The sequence below is a fragment of the Primulina eburnea genome, chromosome 17 (assembly GCF_022965805.1).
Source record: "Primulina eburnea isolate SZY01 chromosome 17, ASM2296580v1, whole genome shotgun sequence".
Taxonomy (NCBI): domain Eukaryota; kingdom Viridiplantae; phylum Streptophyta; class Magnoliopsida; order Lamiales; family Gesneriaceae; genus Primulina; species Primulina eburnea.
This window is the reverse complement of record NC_133117.1, coordinates 1,266,471-1,283,624: the sequence shown is the minus strand read 5'-3', so window position 1 is coordinate 1,283,624 and position 17,154 is coordinate 1,266,471. Positions and strand designations below refer to the sequence as shown.

At 35.9% G+C, this 17,154-nt stretch overlaps 4 protein-coding genes across 4 annotated transcripts; 3 read left to right on the top strand and 1 right to left on the bottom strand.

Annotated features, from left to right (window-relative positions):
* Window positions 1–875: 875 nt before the first annotated feature.
* LOC140817787 (gamma-tubulin complex component 3-like) lies at window positions 876–4,483 on the bottom strand. The gene is made up of 2 exons (XM_073177572.1): window positions 1,889–4,483; window positions 876–1,796 (listed from the first exon to the last, which is right to left on the bottom strand). The coding sequence occupies exons 1-2, from the start codon at window positions 4,414–4,416 to the stop codon at window positions 1,484–1,486; spliced, it is 2,841 nt and encodes a 946-aa protein (XP_073033673.1). The 5' UTR covers window positions 4,417–4,483; the 3' UTR covers window positions 876–1,483.
* A 588-nt stretch (window positions 4,484–5,071) lies between these two features.
* On the top strand, window positions 5,072–8,196 carry LOC140818207 (E3 ubiquitin-protein ligase SINAT2-like). The gene is made up of 4 exons (XM_073178095.1): window positions 5,072–5,210; window positions 6,506–6,795; window positions 7,045–7,428; window positions 7,679–8,196. The coding sequence occupies exons 2-4, from the start codon at window positions 6,595–6,597 to the stop codon at window positions 7,994–7,996; spliced, it is 903 nt and encodes a 300-aa protein (XP_073034196.1). The 5' UTR covers window positions 5,072–5,210; window positions 6,506–6,594; the 3' UTR covers window positions 7,997–8,196.
* A 1,040-nt stretch (window positions 8,197–9,236) lies between these two features.
* Window positions 9,237–11,467, top strand: LOC140817788 (probable protein kinase At2g41970). The gene is given in 8 exon segments (XM_073177573.1): window positions 9,237–9,352; window positions 9,354–9,421; window positions 9,562–9,815; window positions 9,909–10,035; window positions 10,106–10,379; window positions 10,650–10,782; window positions 10,904–10,990; window positions 11,077–11,467. Coding segments are annotated over 8 exon segments (1,113 nt in total). The 5' UTR covers window positions 9,237–9,308; the 3' UTR covers window positions 11,203–11,467.
* A 1,564-nt stretch (window positions 11,468–13,031) lies between these two features.
* On the top strand, window positions 13,032–16,849 carry LOC140818784 (F-box protein At3g58530-like). Its single transcript, XM_073178829.1, has 12 exons — window positions 13,032–13,408; window positions 13,925–13,984; window positions 14,254–14,337; window positions 14,436–14,566; window positions 14,686–14,761; window positions 14,861–14,931; window positions 15,417–15,503; window positions 15,592–15,664; window positions 15,738–15,805; window positions 15,898–15,966; window positions 16,485–16,590; window positions 16,673–16,849. Exons 1-12 carry the CDS (start codon window positions 13,241–13,243, stop codon window positions 16,736–16,738), a joined length of 1,059 nt encoding a protein of 352 aa, XP_073034930.1. The 5' UTR covers window positions 13,032–13,240; the 3' UTR covers window positions 16,739–16,849.
* The last annotated feature ends 305 nt before the right edge of the window (window positions 16,850–17,154 follow it).

Here is a 17,154-nt window from a genome sequence, read left to right as displayed (position 1 = left end):
CAAGAAACTACAATATTTCCCCCAATTTTTTCAATTCCTGTCTACTCAATTTGATCATATCATACAAGATTGGATAGTATGCTACTGCATTGACCGTTTAATTTTCTTCAAAATCTATTTGATCGACCTAATTTACAGATCACTCAAACTTGGATATTATGCTATTGTATTGTATTGTATTGACCGTTTAATTTTATTCAAAATTTACTTGATCGAATTAATTTACATATCTTTATTCAAAGCACACAGAAAAACTAGCGACTATCGATTATCAATATTATAAAAAGATTTTCTAAATTAATTTTTTAAAATTTAAAAATATATATCAAAATCTAACCATTTATAATAATAGAATAGATATTCTAAGTTGAAAATTTTGAAGACATTGAAAATCTAATGAACTCGCGTAACATACTGGATTTATTAAGTGCGACTCCGTAGGTGCTCATAATTTGTTCACACACACGCGTAATATATATATATATATATATATATATATATATATATAGTATGTTACGCGTATTCATCTTCATGTGTATCAATGAGATGACACTCATTTACTAGATGTATAATTTGGATATGCTTTATCAAATCTAATAGATGAATGTCAACTCGTTAGTGCTTACTTCTGAGCGAACAGAATATCAAAACTATATATATAGACACACACACACAATGAGAGTAATGTTACAAATAAATTTATTCTTGTTTTCAATTAAACAAAACGAAAATAGCAGAAAGTAGAGGATGAATAACGTTATACAATAAATTGAAATTAACAAGATTTTAATATATACAGTACAATCCAATCCTATCACCAAAACCTTAATCTTCCAACATAACCAAATCCCATCCAAAAACGTCTAGCAGAGCATGATGAAGTAATAATCATTATTTATATTTCTCTTAACTGATTACTACGACAAAACTTAAACTTGAAATCACACAAGACGGAATATGATTAAAAAACTCATAAATAAACCGCTTTTTCTCGTTACTGAACCAATACAAGAATGTGTTACAACAATCCTTCCTAAAATAAGAAAAAGAACACCAGCTGCTCTATCCTTCCTCCCCAATACGGGGTCGGGGCTACATTACAAAACCAAGAAAGAAAGCTTGTAGAACACCAAAAAATAAAGCCAACACCGCTAATAGATAATCAAATACAAATACGTGTAGAATGATAAAGACGATACCACAAGGCAACAGCAACATACCTTCAGTTCCACCATACATTACATTACCCTCCCAGAGTGCAATTTCCAAAAGTTGCAGAAGCTCTCCTGATAGAGGAAGAGGCAACAATGATAAACATAAATGAAGGATAATGTGAAAAGATGTTGCAGGCCAAAAAGTATGATTTATATACACGATCTGGCCAATATGAGACAGCACTAGACACAGAAGTTGTTCAAAACTAGCACAGCAAGGATGGATTGTATATGGGATTCCAATGGCAATTAGTAATGTCAGTCGCATGTTATAATAAAAGCTTCCCGCCTGCATTGGATTTCAACTGGCTGTAGAATTCTGTGAAGTCCAACCGAAACATGAGGAACTTCAAGTCGACATGTTGTTGTGTTGGCAATTGTGAAATAAAACCCTCGAAAAGTGATGAATATTCATTTGCAGTTACATCAACAGCTTGCCCCATATTTCTAAGAAATTCCCCAGCTCGTTTTGTAAGTTCCTTCCTGCCTTCGCCAAGCCAAGAACTGGGTTCTGAAGATCTGTTACTTGATTGCATCTGTAATTTGGCTTTGTCCCGATACAGACGGGAAGACTCAGTCGTTCTGTATATATAGCAAACAGCAGGGAGAAAACTAAGAAACAGCGCTCATCCAGTTTAGTAGGAGAATAAAGTATGCAAAGAAGAAAACAATACCTTGATTGCAAATCATTTATGCCTTCATAAAGTCGATCTGCGTGACTTCGGAATCGCAATATGAGGTCAAATAATGTAAAAAGGGTCTTGTTAAGGTTTTCAGATCGTTCACCTAATAGAGACTTCTCAATGATTGAGTGGAGGTACTTCTCATGTGCTTCAAGTAGATCATCTAGATCTTTAGCTACTTCCATTTCCTTGGAGAAATTAGACCACGACACCTCCAGGACTTCAAACATTATGTAGTACTGAAGATTTGTGACAAAATGATTCATCTCATCCCAGAGAACTTGGCACTTCCTAGATGTCAAAATCAACTGCAATGTAACAGCACGTGGCAACTTAGAAAAGAACTGAGAAGTAACACGGTTGGGTTTCATTCCTTTCCAAACGCCAATCAGTGCATGCTCTATCCTTCTAAGCTTCCACAAAAAGTTAAAGATTCTGAGATACCTAGACATAACAGATTCGGTGAAGACAGTATTCAATGGAACTCTTGCGTCATATTCTAATGAAAACACATCCCATCCTCTGTCCCCCGTGTTATGTGGCATCATTTTAACTCTTAACCTGTCCAGCATATCACGATCATCGTACTGCGCATTTGATGATCTAATCGCACTTTCCAAATTTCCAGCAAGTTTGAACGAACTTATAGTGTTAGCAGGCTCAGATAGCTCAGGGCCAACAATATCCATTAGGTACTGAACAAAATCCCCTTGCCCAAGAAGTAAATATCTCTTGATTGCAAGGCAGTGTTCTTTGAACTTATACCGTGTATACATAACATCCAACAAATGCTTGTCTATTCTCTTTGCTGCTTCTGCTACTAAGGATTCCAGAGCATCAGTCTCACCATATCCAAGATCACCTCTCCTAGTAGTTGTACCAGCTGCAGTTGCCGCTTCTTTCGCCGCATCAGCCCATACTCGATCCTCGCAACAAACTCGAAGGAAATTAATGGACTTTCCAGTCCTTAAGACGCGTTGAGCAAGAGATTGAGATATGAAAGAAGGAAGCATTGCATCAAGTAGACGATAACCTTCCCTCCAGAGACAATCTGCTTTCACAGGTTGACTCACAACAAAAAATTCTGCAAAAATATCCTCGAGCTCCCCTTCCAATACCCAACTCCTCACCATTTCAAAAAGTGGGGAACATACCTGACGAAGTAGCCTTTTCATGAAATCATTTACAAGTGGATCACCATGTTGAGCACGCATATGAATTGCACCAGCCATGGCCCCACCTTTTAGAACTTTACAACTATCAACCAAAACGGCCATTAGCCTCATCTTCACCATGGGTTCAGCAAACCAAACTGACAATCTCCTCAATGAGAGATAGTTACCTGAGCATGCATTTTCAGAAACTAAAGGAATCGGATTCATTGCCTGCCCTTCAAGCACAACCAGTAACTTGTAATATATTGACAACTCATCTTGTAAAGCAGCACAAAATGCTTGTCCAACAGTCCCAATATCCTCGGCTGGAAGGCGCTCCATACTCTGCGTTATATACCCCTTGACTTTTCTAAACAACCATCCAAGCTCGCAGAGCTTCCGGACCATTGTCCTTGTAGCCCTGCTAACCTTAACAAAATCTGGAAGAACATACTCATCGGCCTTTTCATCAAACTTCAGATATGCCCCGTCAATCCCTTGGCATGCATAGAGCACATCCCTCACCAACGCCTCTTCTGAAATCTCATTTTCTTCCTTAACCAAGTCTGCAAATTCCCTACATGCCATATCTCGAAGATTTTCAGGGTCCTTTGTCACCATCAATACCCCTCCATTCCATCCTTTCTTCACACTCTCCTTAACTCTAAAACTACTTGTAATATCCCTCAATCCCCTCGAGTGCTTCACATTTTCATTCAAACCCACGATGTTATCTGAACAATTCCCAACATCCCATTCGCTCTGACTTTTATCCAATTTCCCAAGATTGCTCAAACCCCTCGAATTCGGAACTTTTTCACCAAAACCACTCAAATGATCAAAATGGCCATTAAACCCTCCATTACCCAAATCCTTACTAGATTTCACAAACCTACCAAGACGATCACTCAATACATCACTCTCATGTAATGCTGGCAACCCGCCAGCAAACACAGAATCCAAAAACCCGTTAGAAATCTTACCCGAAAACCGATTTTTCTTAAATTTCTGATCCTCAGATATTCTATTCAGCAAATAAAGTACAGCCCACTTATTCTTCACGCTCCCGGGACCATTTTTCAACGAGAACTTAGAGTACAGATCGGCAAAAGTTAGGGCTTCGGAGGACTTACCGGTAGTGGCGAGGCGACGCTTGATGGACTCGACAATGGAGAATTCGTCCGCAGCAATGGAGGGCTTCATACGGCTGGAGAGGATGCGGAGAGAGTACTTTAGGGCTTGATTGTACTCTTCCTGGGTGGGGGTTGAAGAGGACGTGGGGTTGTCGGGCGTTTGAGGGTCGTAGAGCAAGCGGTGAACTAGTTCTTTGACTACATCCACTACTCTCCGGTCGGCGTCTTCCATGAGCGGCGTCGCCGTTTTACTCTTGAGTTCGTATTCTCAGATTTTTTGAGTTCTAATTAATTTGTTAATATATTGGGCGGGGAAACCAATAATATAGTAACACTTCAATTTACTTACAAATTATTTTTAAATAATTTAAATTTTTACATAAAAACTATAATTATTAATAATAATAACCACCACTTTAGATTCGTTCGGTGATTTTTTTTTCAATATTCCGAAAATATCTTTAATTTTTTTTTATTTTATAATTTTTTTGGCACAAATCACACTTATTTATTAGTTCACAATATAGTTCTGTTTGGCAATACAATCGGTCACTACCACTCGAGATCATATTAGTTATGAGTGAATCTGAGATATCTGAGCTTATTCATGCTCGTCGTATGACAAATATTATAGCACATAAACATTGCTCGTTTTGCTTTTGATTTCTTTTCATCCTTTGTTTAATTGAATGGTAATTTTTTTTTGATTGATTAAACTTGTAATGAATGATTTAAATCAATAAAATTAAAATTTAAAAAAATACATATTTAGATTTTTTCACTTGTAGAATAAATAAAATATTTTTAAAATATATATCTAAATATTGTGTAGATAATAATAATTACAGACAAATATCCATGTCAAACGGACCAGACACAAATTTTAAAAATTTTAACTGCTCCCCATACGCCTGGCCAAAATCAATTTAAGAAATCCGGCCATTGAGAAGACAAAGTACTGCTTAGCAAAATGACAGACAAATGGGTTTGAACTGCATGGTCGTTTAAAAAATTTCTTACTTCCGGGTAATCCGCGTTGGTTCTGGCAAATACTCTATCAATATTTTGTTTTGTTTTTTTGGAAATATATGCGATGTTTGGTTGTTTCTTAAGCACGTTTGCATTATTCATTTTGAGCGTAAAGTTTGGATTTCTTTTAATTAATGTGTTAATAAGTACAGTCCGTTTAAGATTCCGAAGTCTTTGTTTCTTGGTTTTGTTTTGGTCAAGGCTGTATTTTGTTCTGGTTTCGGTGGGAAAAAAAAATCGAAGCTTTGACTCTTTTTGTTTGAATTGATGATTCTAAAAGACTTGGTGTATTAAAATCTGAAGTGGGTATCGAATTTTGGCTTCTTCGCACTTGTTTTTTTTTTTATACCTATTTTTAAATTATTGGCTGGCGCAGTAACATATTTGGGAATGCGAGATACGTTTGTTTTTATGGTTGTTTCTTTTGCTCCAGTGAAGGGTTCTTAAATGGTTCAACTTTTGCTGCAACAAATTGCTTGGTTCGTATTGGAGATATACTTTGTATCTGTGGCATGTTGCTCTGTTGGTAATATTATTACCAACAAACAATCATTTGTCACATTAAAATTTTAATTCTTGGTGGCTTAGTTTATTTGGGAACGTAGAATATTGTTTATGGGTTGTTAAATAATCAGTATGGTTGTTGTTTGGTCATTACTTCTTTAGTCTTGTCTGGATGTAGTTGTGTGGATTTTGATTTTGATTTTGTGTTTGTTGCTGGATATTTGTATATATTCTACGTGTGAAATGTCCCTCCTGGTTTGATTTTGATTGCCTTAACCAACATGGAAGCCTTCATCCCTTGCATCCAACCGTCTTTCTTTTTTTGTGCGCTGCCGATGTATATCTTAACGATTTGTGAAAGGACAGTTCTAAGTTTACATCACTTTGACATTTCAAATTATTAGTGAACTGTTTTTTGTATTGGTTCCATTAATATATAATCTGTAGGTTATATTGATCGTATGGGAGTATGGTTCATGTTTTATGTCATGAAAGCAACATATTCGTAGTCCTGAAAATGAAAGCTTTGTCTTTTCTGATTTTTTTAGGTGGTTGGTGCTAGAACCTAATCGCGTGTTTCCTTCATTATCTACTGAACCCCGACAAAAAGTGGTTAGATTGATAAGTTAAAAACGAATACAAATTAATTATTTACCTTAGATTTACATTGTTTAATCATTGGCATTAGTTTTGTGGTTTCTGTCCTTATCGTGCAGCTTATATTTGCCAATTGTTTTATTCCGCGTCAATGAATTCTCATCGTTTTATTCCTCTATTCTTGATGGCAGGCTATATGTATGTTGTTAAAAAGAAATTAGTGCATCATCTAATTTCAGCGACGAGCTAGGAATACTATTGGAAGGCATCTTTTTCGATAATGGCTCCAAGAACTGGTTCTTCCACTGATGCAACTGAATCACACTCGAAATATGATAATTACAGAATGTTGATGAAGGCAGATATTGTTCATAATCGGAAAAATGCAATTGTGCTCCGTGAAAAGCATGGTTTAAAGGGTGTCCAAGAACTTCTTCAATGCCGGACCTGTCCAAATTCAATGCATCCACCCATTCAACAGGTCTGTAGATGACTCTGAAGTTAAATATGTTTTAGTATTCATGGCACATATGCCAATGATAGAAAATTCCTGATATTGGGACGCTTCAATCTTTGCTTCATTACCTCGACATTTTGAGGTTTTGTTAATTTGTTTGCTAGTTTTGTTATTAACTCGTGGCATTGCCTCTATGTTTTTTCATTTACATTTATTTTTGCCTCTATCATTTCGAATGTGCTACATTTATTTCATTTATAACATTTTATGCAGTGTCCAAATGGTCATATATTATGTGTAAACTGCAAAAGACTTCATAACTGCTGTCCAACTTGCCAAATTGAGCTTGGAAACCTAAGCTGTTTAGCGTTGGAAAAAGTGACTCCATCGTTGGAGCTTCCCTGCAGATACCAAAGTTCGGGCTGTAACAATATATTTCTGTACCACGGCAAGATTAAACACGAAAAGAATTGCCCTTTTCGGCCTTACTCTTGTCCACATGTGAGTTCTGAGTGTCCTGTAACCGGTGACATTCCATATCTTGTTGCTCATATGAAAGAGGATCACACAGTTGATATGCACGATGGATGCACTTTCAGTCATCGATATGTTAAATCAAATCCCTGCGAAGTCGAAAATGCTATATGGATGTTAACTGTAAGTTTATGCTTCCATACTTTCAAATTACTGATCTATATTTATAACAAGAAGTCGATGAGAAAAGTAGTACTAAATAACTGAGCATACCTCGTTTGTTGATAAACGGTTGTAATGAGACATAATCTAAGTTATAAGTACAAGTTTTTCGGAAACCCCCACATCCTTCATCTTAGGTCATATTACACAAACTTGTAAGCAAGTCTCAAACTTCCAATACAAACATTTCCATTTTTTTGACTTCATGCAGGTGTTCAACTGTTTCGGAAGACATTTCTGTTTGCACTTTGAGGCTTTCTTACTCGGAACAGTACCTGTCTACATGGCCTTCATTCGTTTTATGGGCGAAGACTGCATGGCCAAAAAGTTTAGCTACACATTAGAAGTCAAAGCCTGTGGCCGTAAGTTGGTATGGCAAGGTGTTCCAAGGAGCATACGCGACAGTCACAGTAAAGTTCGTGATAGTCAAGATGGACTCATTATCCCGAGGAGCTTGGCTCTCTGTTTCTCCGGTGGGGACGGCGAACGACTTAAATTGAGAATAACTGGACGGATATGGAAGGTGTAAGAATCAAAGATGCATGGTATGATGTCTGAATAATTGTACATCCTGTCGAATTACCGTCATTTCGATCAAATGACTCTTAAAGTTTATGTATTCATGATATGATATGTAACTTTTGTTGGCCTCTAGGATATTAAAATAGGTTACATGTAATAGGATGGCAAATCCTTGGTAAAATTAAATGCATCTACTTATTCACCAAACTCGTATCATAATCTGGCCTTTGGATTTTGTTCTCTGAATTGCATTCAATTCAACATTTTGTTCGTTCGGGTTCTTCGATTTTTTAATAAAGACGCATTTTTAAAAAAATGGGAGTTAGCACTCGATTACACTTGTGTCATCCGTGATACAAAAGGTACGTACGTAATTCTAGAAATTAATATGGAAAATATGATACTAAAGAAATGGATAATGGATTGATTCTATCTTATCTATAAGGTTGATTTTAATGACATACAATGAGTCACAAATGATTTTTCACATATTAGATCAACCTTCATGAAGGTTTTACGGTTGTGATTGAAATAATAAGAGAAATGTGAGGCCTAAACTTGGTTTAAAGCTGGAGACATTAAAATTTGAATTCTTTAAACAAATTATTGAAGGAATTAAGTTTTTTTTTTCAACTTTAAAGGAGACAGCCCAACAATCTTAAAAGTAATTCATGCATGGTTATTTTATTGAAGAATAATTGTGAATTACGGTGGAAAGAATAAACTATTTTACAGAACTTTTTAATGAATGGATTCGTTTATTTATTAGACGTGCAATATTAAGGCATGCACGCAGGTAGTAGGTTGTGTGTTATTATTAGCGGTAAAAAAGACTTCTGCATGCGACTTTCCCGCGAAACTCAGCATTGGATTCAAAGCTTCTTATGCCTTTAATTTGTCCCACACGATAGATTCAGGAAAAAAACATGGACATTTCTTCATTCTTGAAAGTCTAAATTTGGTTTATTTTGTAAGTTTTTCGTTTCATATTTCTTGAACAATCATGGAATTTCGGGTTTTAATCGAATTACATGTATAATTTCCTGAATGATTTTTTTTTGGGTTTGTTTTTGCTTTAGTTATTTTTTCAAAAAAGTCTATTGTTATAAGTTGTTGTTCGCTGTTAAATCCAATATGTCCACTGGGTTTATTTAATTTAGATTTTTTTTTTAAATTTCAATCTGCATGGACATTATCTGATGATGATCTCGTGTATTTTCTTGTTGCAGCAAAAATTTCTCTAAAGATGCAAGATTTGATATAGATTTTGGTATTTGGTTTGGTTAAAATTGTGTGACTGTGCCTTCCAAGGTTGAAGGATGTTGTGCTGTGGAGGTGCAGAAGAGGAAAGTTTCAGTGGTCCTTCCGGCGAACCAATACACGGCCCCGCCTAAATCCGGAAATCCATATCCTGGTGGCACAAATACTGGAGGTATACATTTTGACGTACTTTAATCTCTTCTCTTTTGTATATCATGATGGATCAATGGCAATCTTATTCATGTAAAATGGTTTATATGATAATTTATAATGCTTATCTTCTGGAAATTGTTTTTGGTTCGATTTTTTAAGGTAGCGACAGAGGAGAGCCAAGAACTTCTGCTGCAAGAAATGGAGCTCCTCAGAAGGTTTTACCAATTGAGACACCAGCACTGTCATTGGATGAACTAAATAGATTGACTGGTAATTTTGGAACAAAATCTCTGATTGGTGAGGGCTCGTATGGTCGAGTATTTTACGCAAAGTTAAGAAGTGGACAGCAAGCAGCAATCAAAAAGCTTGATACCGCTTCAGCACCCGAGCCTGAATCTGATTTTGTAGCTCAGGTATTTGAACATAGCACTTCAGTTTTTTCTCCTACTTTTGCTGTTGGATGTAATAATGGTTAGTTTTTTCCTAAAATAATATGTTGCATCCAGTTATCCTTGGTTTCGAGGCTCAAGAACGAACATTTCGTGGGGCTGCTTGGGTACTGTCTTGAAGCAAACAACCGAATCTTGGCATACGAATATGCCACAATGGGTTCTTTACACGATGTTTTACATGGTATGTCGAAGTATACATATCCTTGATTTCAATGAAGAATAAATTTAATTGTTGCTCTGTTACATTCCAGGTCGGAAAGGGGTGCAAGGGGCGGAACCTGGTCCTGTTCTGACCTGGTATCAGAGAGTGAAGATTGCTCATGGAGCAGCTAGGGGGATCGAATATTTGCATGAGAAATGCCAGCCTTCAATTGTCCACCGTGATGTTAGATCCAGCAATGTGCTTCTTTTTGATGATTTTGTAGCCAAGATTGCGGATTTTTGCTTGACAAACCAGTCATCGGATACAGCCGCTCGACTGCATTCAACTCGAGTCCTCGGAACGTTTGGCTACCATGCTCCAGAGTAAGTTAATACTGAATCTTGATATAATACTAGTACATAACCCAAGCACATGCTTTTTATATACACAATAGATGTCAAAAAACAACTTTGCTTATAAGCGAAATTCTAGTTGCGAAGATTTTATATAAGATACCACTGATAAACAAGAAATAATGTTCATGGGAAGAGTCATCAATTCAGGCTGTTCTGCTGTCCCAAATCTTTAAATAACCCCAGTCAAAAAGAGTGATTTTTGCTTGAAGTTTTGAGATATATAATGTGATGCTAAAGGTACGCTATGACGGGACAAATAACTCAGAAAAGCGATGTATATAGCTTTGGGGTGGTTCTCTTAGAACTTCTGACCGGGAGAAAACCAGTAGACCATACGATGCCTAAAGGACAACAAAGTCTCGTTACATGGGTGAAGTCTTTTTCTTTTCTTTTCTTTTCTTTTCTTTTCGAGTTAAACGATATTTGTCTCTTACAATCTTGATGGTAATTGATCTTATAATAACTCCAACTTATAATTCTAATTTCTTCAGGCTACTCCAAGACTTAGTGAGGATAAAGTGAAGCAATGTGTGGATCCCAAGCTAAACAATGATTATCCACCAAAGGCCATTGCAAAGGTTTATTCTAGTGTAATATATGCATCAGAAACAGATTTATTATTTGAAATATTTTTTGAATTCTTATCCTTGTAGTTTTTTATCAGATGGCAGCTGTAGCAGCACTTTGTGTTCAATACGAAGCCGACTTCCGGCCGAACATGACGATTGTCGTCAAAGCTTTGCAGCCGCTTCTCAACTCTAAACCAGCTGGCCCTGATTCTAATTCATAAGAATTGTGCTTATATGATATCTGGAATTGGCCCAATCTCGGAGCAATACCAAGCCTTGTTTCTTGGTAGAAAGAACCATACCTAAGAACATTGGCATTCTTCAATTTTTATTTCTATAGTAATTCTGTGTACTACGACATCTGATGGCTCCTGTCTAGATGAGTGTGTTGGTAAAGTTTCTAATTTTCATTTTCAGATTGGGGTGTAGCAAACTCCTTTTCCCTGAAATCTTTGTTGATATTGGATTTAATATTTAAACTAGTTATATCATTTTCTTGAGTTTTGTTAATATTGAAACACGGAGTTAACTTAACACCAAAAGTTAGATCAAGGGGGAGATTGTTCAGATATTTTATCCAACCAATTTGAGACAACATATGCTCTCTCTCACGCCCACATTTGGAACATGAATATTACAACTGACCCAACTATGGGCAGAACACGTGACTCAACTATGGACAGTCCAACACATAACAGTGAAATCTAGACTCTGATACCATGTTAAGATTGAAACTTAGACCTAACTCAATCCTAAAAATTAACTCAAGAGAGGAGGATTGTCTAAGTCCATATATATACAATTCTCGGATATTTTATCCAACCGACGTGAGATATTTTCTCTACACTCTTTTGGTTAATACATTACTTTCAGCGTAGATTCATTCATACTGAGATCAAATATGAACGTAATTTAGATAATTGATGATTATTGACATTGTTTGAGAAAAAGTAAATGTGTAATGTGGATTGGCTCACACTGGGCTATGAATCCGGGAGAATTGGCTAAAAGCCTCGTGGTCATGGACGCAAGTAACATTGGGCTATGAATCCGGGAAAGTTTCAATATTAAGTATACATAATTATGGGTGTCAATTCAGATGGATCGGGTGTGTTTGTGTTGGATTGAAGCATAGCTATTTTAAAAATTCCCAACATGAACCCGAAAACTACAAACTGAACCCGGCCCACCTGATTTTTTTGAAAATATTTTAAAAAATTTCAGATATATGATTTGTTATTATGTAACATTATTATTTAACAGAATAATTAAATAAAAATCAAAACACATTTTAAATATTTTAATTTAAAATATAATACCAAAACATCATCTAAAATATATGATAATTATGTTTCATAGATTTAAGTATTTAAATTTAGGCAAAAATTTGTGTGAGACGGTCTCACGGGTCGTATTCGTGAGACATATATCTCATTTTGGTTATCTATGAAAAAATATTATTTTTTATGCTAAGAATATTACTTTTTATTGTGAATATGAGTAGGGTTAACCCGTCTCACAGATTAAGATTCGTGAGACGATCCCACTATTAAATTTAAGAATAGAAGTTGTCTAACAATTAACTGTTTAGAAAATTCCAATGCTTCGAAAAATAAAAATTACATGACAAAAATTAATGGAATCAATAATAATAAAAAAATGTTAAAGCATCACAATCAATACTCTACAAAATCAATATTCGATCAACCATCATCATGTATGAAGAAATCAACAAATTTGAAATTATACTTGCATAAAATTTAAAGTATACTTACTACAAAAAAAAAAAGAATTGATTAAAAAATTATTATTTTATAGATAAATATTACACGATGAAAATTTATGATATCAACACATATACAATAGTAAAAATTCAAACATAAAATATAAAAAATGTAATAAATATTTTTTAATTACATATATGTATAAAATATTAAAAAAATCAGGTCAACTCGAGTTGAGCCGAACTCGACTACTTTTGGGTCAGATTTTAGATCCAACTTGATTTGATCCGAACCCGAAAACCCATATCTATCCTGAATTTTTTCGGATGATTGGGGTCGGGGGTCGGATTCCAAATTTTCTCCAAGAGCAAAATACCGAGTCTTAAACAGCGGAATGTGAAATAGAAGCCTTTAGGCGTTTCTCTTGTGAAAAAGATAACAAATGAATCTGCCTCAAAAGTGAGTGAGCCTCGTGGAATCAATCTTACGTGCCGTTTTCAGTTTAAGCTAACAAAACTTAGAAAGGAAACCAAGAATGGAAGTGGACAAAGAAACTGCAACGATGGAGGTGTGGAATAGAGAAACTGTGCCAACGGTGATGAAGATTGTCTGCACCAGACTTCCTCAGAGAGACCTAATCTCCCTTTTGCTTGTCAGCCCTTGGGTTCATGGAAATCTCATTTCTCACCCTTCCCTTTGGCAGGTAATTTTTGTGTGTTTGTGGGCCCATACAATAGTGCTTGTAAAGCTTCCTTTTACACAGTATTTTGCCAATTAAAGATCGAAAATTGTGAGCTTTTTTATATGGCATTCTCTGTTTAGTATTACGGGTTTTGAATTTTTTGTTTTCGATTTATTTTTACACAATTTCCTACTTCTCCTTTAGGTTGACAAGTGTCTGTAAACGCACAAGATATTTGTATGTCAAGATCTTGTCACAGTGTGTATTTTTTCCCAACCAAACTTGAAAGTTGTAAACTTGATCCTTTGTTTTCTATATGGGATAGCAGGTGCTCTTGTTTTTTGCATATTAATTCACACTCTTCCGTTTGGCTGGTAATTGTGGGGGGGGGGGGGGGGGGGGGGGGGTATTTACACAACAACAAGATATAGACTGTGTAAAATCACTCCTCTTAATTCCTTTCTAACTTAAGTTTGAAGGTTGTGCTCTTTGGTCTTCAATGAGCATAATTTTAATATATTTCTGGCCCTGTTTAAGGTTCTTGATTTTCATGAGATGGACAAGGCAGGGGATCGCCTAGTGGCAGCTCTCTCTCTGGTTAGTATTTTCTCCCCTTCCTTCTCTAATGTCGTTGGCAACTTCTATGGTTAAATATGGTTTTTTGAGAAAATATTCTAGTAAAAAGAAAAGGGAAAGTACTTACCGTCCAGCTACTAGAAACAGGATAAGTGTGACGGGAGATAAAGTACCTCAATTTCGTGTATTAGACAGACCTCGTCTTTATAATTGGGAAAAAAAAATTTTAGCAAGAGACACGTTGATAGTTAAGGTGTCTAACAAAGGGCTTGTTTTATGTTGCTTTGCAGTCAAGATACCAGAATGTGAAGCATATAAAACTTGAGTTTGCTCGGGATATTGAAGATAAGCATCTAGAAATTGTTAAAAACGTGGTAAGTTTTCAAATATAGTTGCTCGTTAATTTCTTCTCAGTTTTCTTTCGTTCATGATTTTGACCTTTTTTTTTATATCATATATCGTTGCGTTGCAGTGCAGAAATTCTGTTGGAAACTTAGAGGTTCTTAATTTGAACGGTTGCCAAAAGATATCTGACGCGGGTATAGATTTTATAACATTCAATAGCCCAAAATTAAAGGACTTCTCTATCTACTGGAATGTGAGGTACTTCGCATTTCTGTATTACACTTTAACTCACACAATTGTTGTACTTGGTAATAGTATATTGGAAATAATAGTCATAAACCAAGACCTATAGAATTCAGATAAAGTTTTGGTTTCAGGGTTTCAGATCTTGGAATTAAGAATCTGGTGAAGAATTGCAAACTCGTGACGAATTTGAACCTTAGTGGCTGTAAGGTATAGTGCAAGTTCCAGTTGGCCAAAACATTTTTCTGATTACTGATCCTTTTATCTAAAATTATTATCTTACTATGGGTGTTTTGTGTCAAATCGCAGAATGTCTCCGATGAAAGTTTGAAATTGATTGCCAAAAATTATCAGGGGTTGCTTTTATTGAACATCACGAGGTATGATCTTTGTGGTGATCATATATTTTAATACCATAAATGAAGAAGTTGTGAGTGCATGTTATGATTATCCAAGTGAAGGGCTGATTCAGTGGAAAAAGAATTTGAAATTTATATAATTGTTCTTAAAAATTGAAGTCCACCCTTCCAAACCTATAGACTCTTTTACCCCTTGTATGAAATCCTGGGTCTTCCCCTACTCTGAGTTTTTGTGCTTTTCTCCCTGTTTTCTTGGAGTCGTCTTTCATAGAAAATTTGAATGGTTGTTCTTGCCTTTCTGTCGAGGATTATGCGTGAGATGCCTATATGAGCCCTTCCCAAAATACCAAGTTGTGTGTTAAGCTGTTGACAAACAATGCATATACATGTTTAGAACTGAGAATTATTTTGACAATTACTGCCCACAAAAACCAAATATCAGGCTAATCAGTCCTAACGGGAAATATTATGAACTGCATCCTGACTATTCTGTTCTGTATATTTAGATGCACCAAGCTGACCGATGGAGGTTTGCGAACGATATTGTTGAACTGCTCCTCTCTTCAGAGCTTAAATCTATACGCTCTTTCAAGGTGAATGAACATAATTTACATACTTTTTCTTGCAATTTTTCTGGTTTACAGTAAGGGATCGTTCGAACTGTATCTTACCTTTGTACAGTTTTACAGACGTAGCATACCAGAAGATTTCACTTTTAATCCATCTTCAATTTTTAGACCTCTGTGGCGCTCAGGTGTGATTAGGAGTCCACTTAATTATTTACTCAATTTTATCATAATCAATTCTGATCCATTATTGCATGTCAGAATCTGTCTGATGAAGGACTTTCTTGCATAGCTAACTGCAAGAGCTTGATTTCACTCAATTTGACCTGGTATGTGATGTATTGGAGCCTGTCTTTTGTCTTTTAGATAAAAAGAAAGTAACCTAATGAGTCATGATGAATTCTTGACTTCGTACGAACAGGTGTGTGCATATAACCGATCAGGGTGTTATATCTATTGCACAAGGATGCACATTTCTTGAATTTCTGAGGTTAGTTCTTAGATAATGAAACAATGCATTTGTCTTTCCCATTCTAGTAATTCCTGCCTTATACATTAACACATTCTATAAACTAGTGATACTGCATGATTTGGCGATTCTTGATTTCTTGTTTCCAATTATCTTTTGATCCTTGACCCATGCTCATGGAGGATCAAGTTTTTTCAGGATCATGGGTATCTTTAGAGGTGACTTTTTGTGGTACTTTTTCAAAGACACGTATTTCAGAAAAGATCTCAAGTAACGGACCACATTTAACATCTAAATTTACTATGGTTCAGTAGATTTCAACCATCAGTGGTTGGAGGGAAGGGTGGGTCTAGAATGAGAAAAAAAAAAAGAGGGAAGGGGACCAGAAATATTTGATTGTCCTTAGAAATTAAGAGTTGAAGGAAATTGAAAGAGAAGGGATGTGACCATTCCTGCTGGCTCCCTCTTCCTTCTTCCTCTCCACGCTTGTATATCTATTGTCTATATTAGAATTTGAATTCATGTGGTTGGCATTGCAGCTTGTTTGGGATAGTTGGGGTGACAGATAAGAGCTTGGAGGCCCTTTCAAAATGTTGCTCAAATACATTAACAACACTTGATGTCAATGGATGCATCGGCATAAAGGTGCATTATCTTTCATTGTTGCATTGCAGCTACCTGTCAATACTTCACAATGTTCTTACCATGCATATGTATTTCTTCGCAGAGACGTAGCCGTGAGGAATTGATTCATTTGTTTCCTAAACTCAAGTGCTTCAAGGTCCATAGCTAGGCTCACTGTTGCATCTGTCAATTTCTTGCTTGAAAATGACCATTTTACTCTGAGATTAATTACCTGAGAAGACAATATAATAGCAACACTCAATGGAGCTGGCCTGATTTAGCTGTGGTTATAATGCAATGCACAAACAATAAATCAAAATCGCACCCCTATAAATCGAGAGTATCATCTTTTGTGCATAAAAACTAATCCCAAATCTGAACCAGAAATCAGGAACATTAAGTCCATCGGTCCGAATTTTGCCCCAAACTAGAAGACGAGATATGTCAGCAAACATGAACTTTCCACTGTATATTTCCAACCGGTTATCTCAAACTGAATTTCAATGTAAATAAAGCTTTAATGTCTTGATGTTATAAATCTAAAAGCAATTCCTATCACCGAAAGTTGAACTATAAACGTGGCCC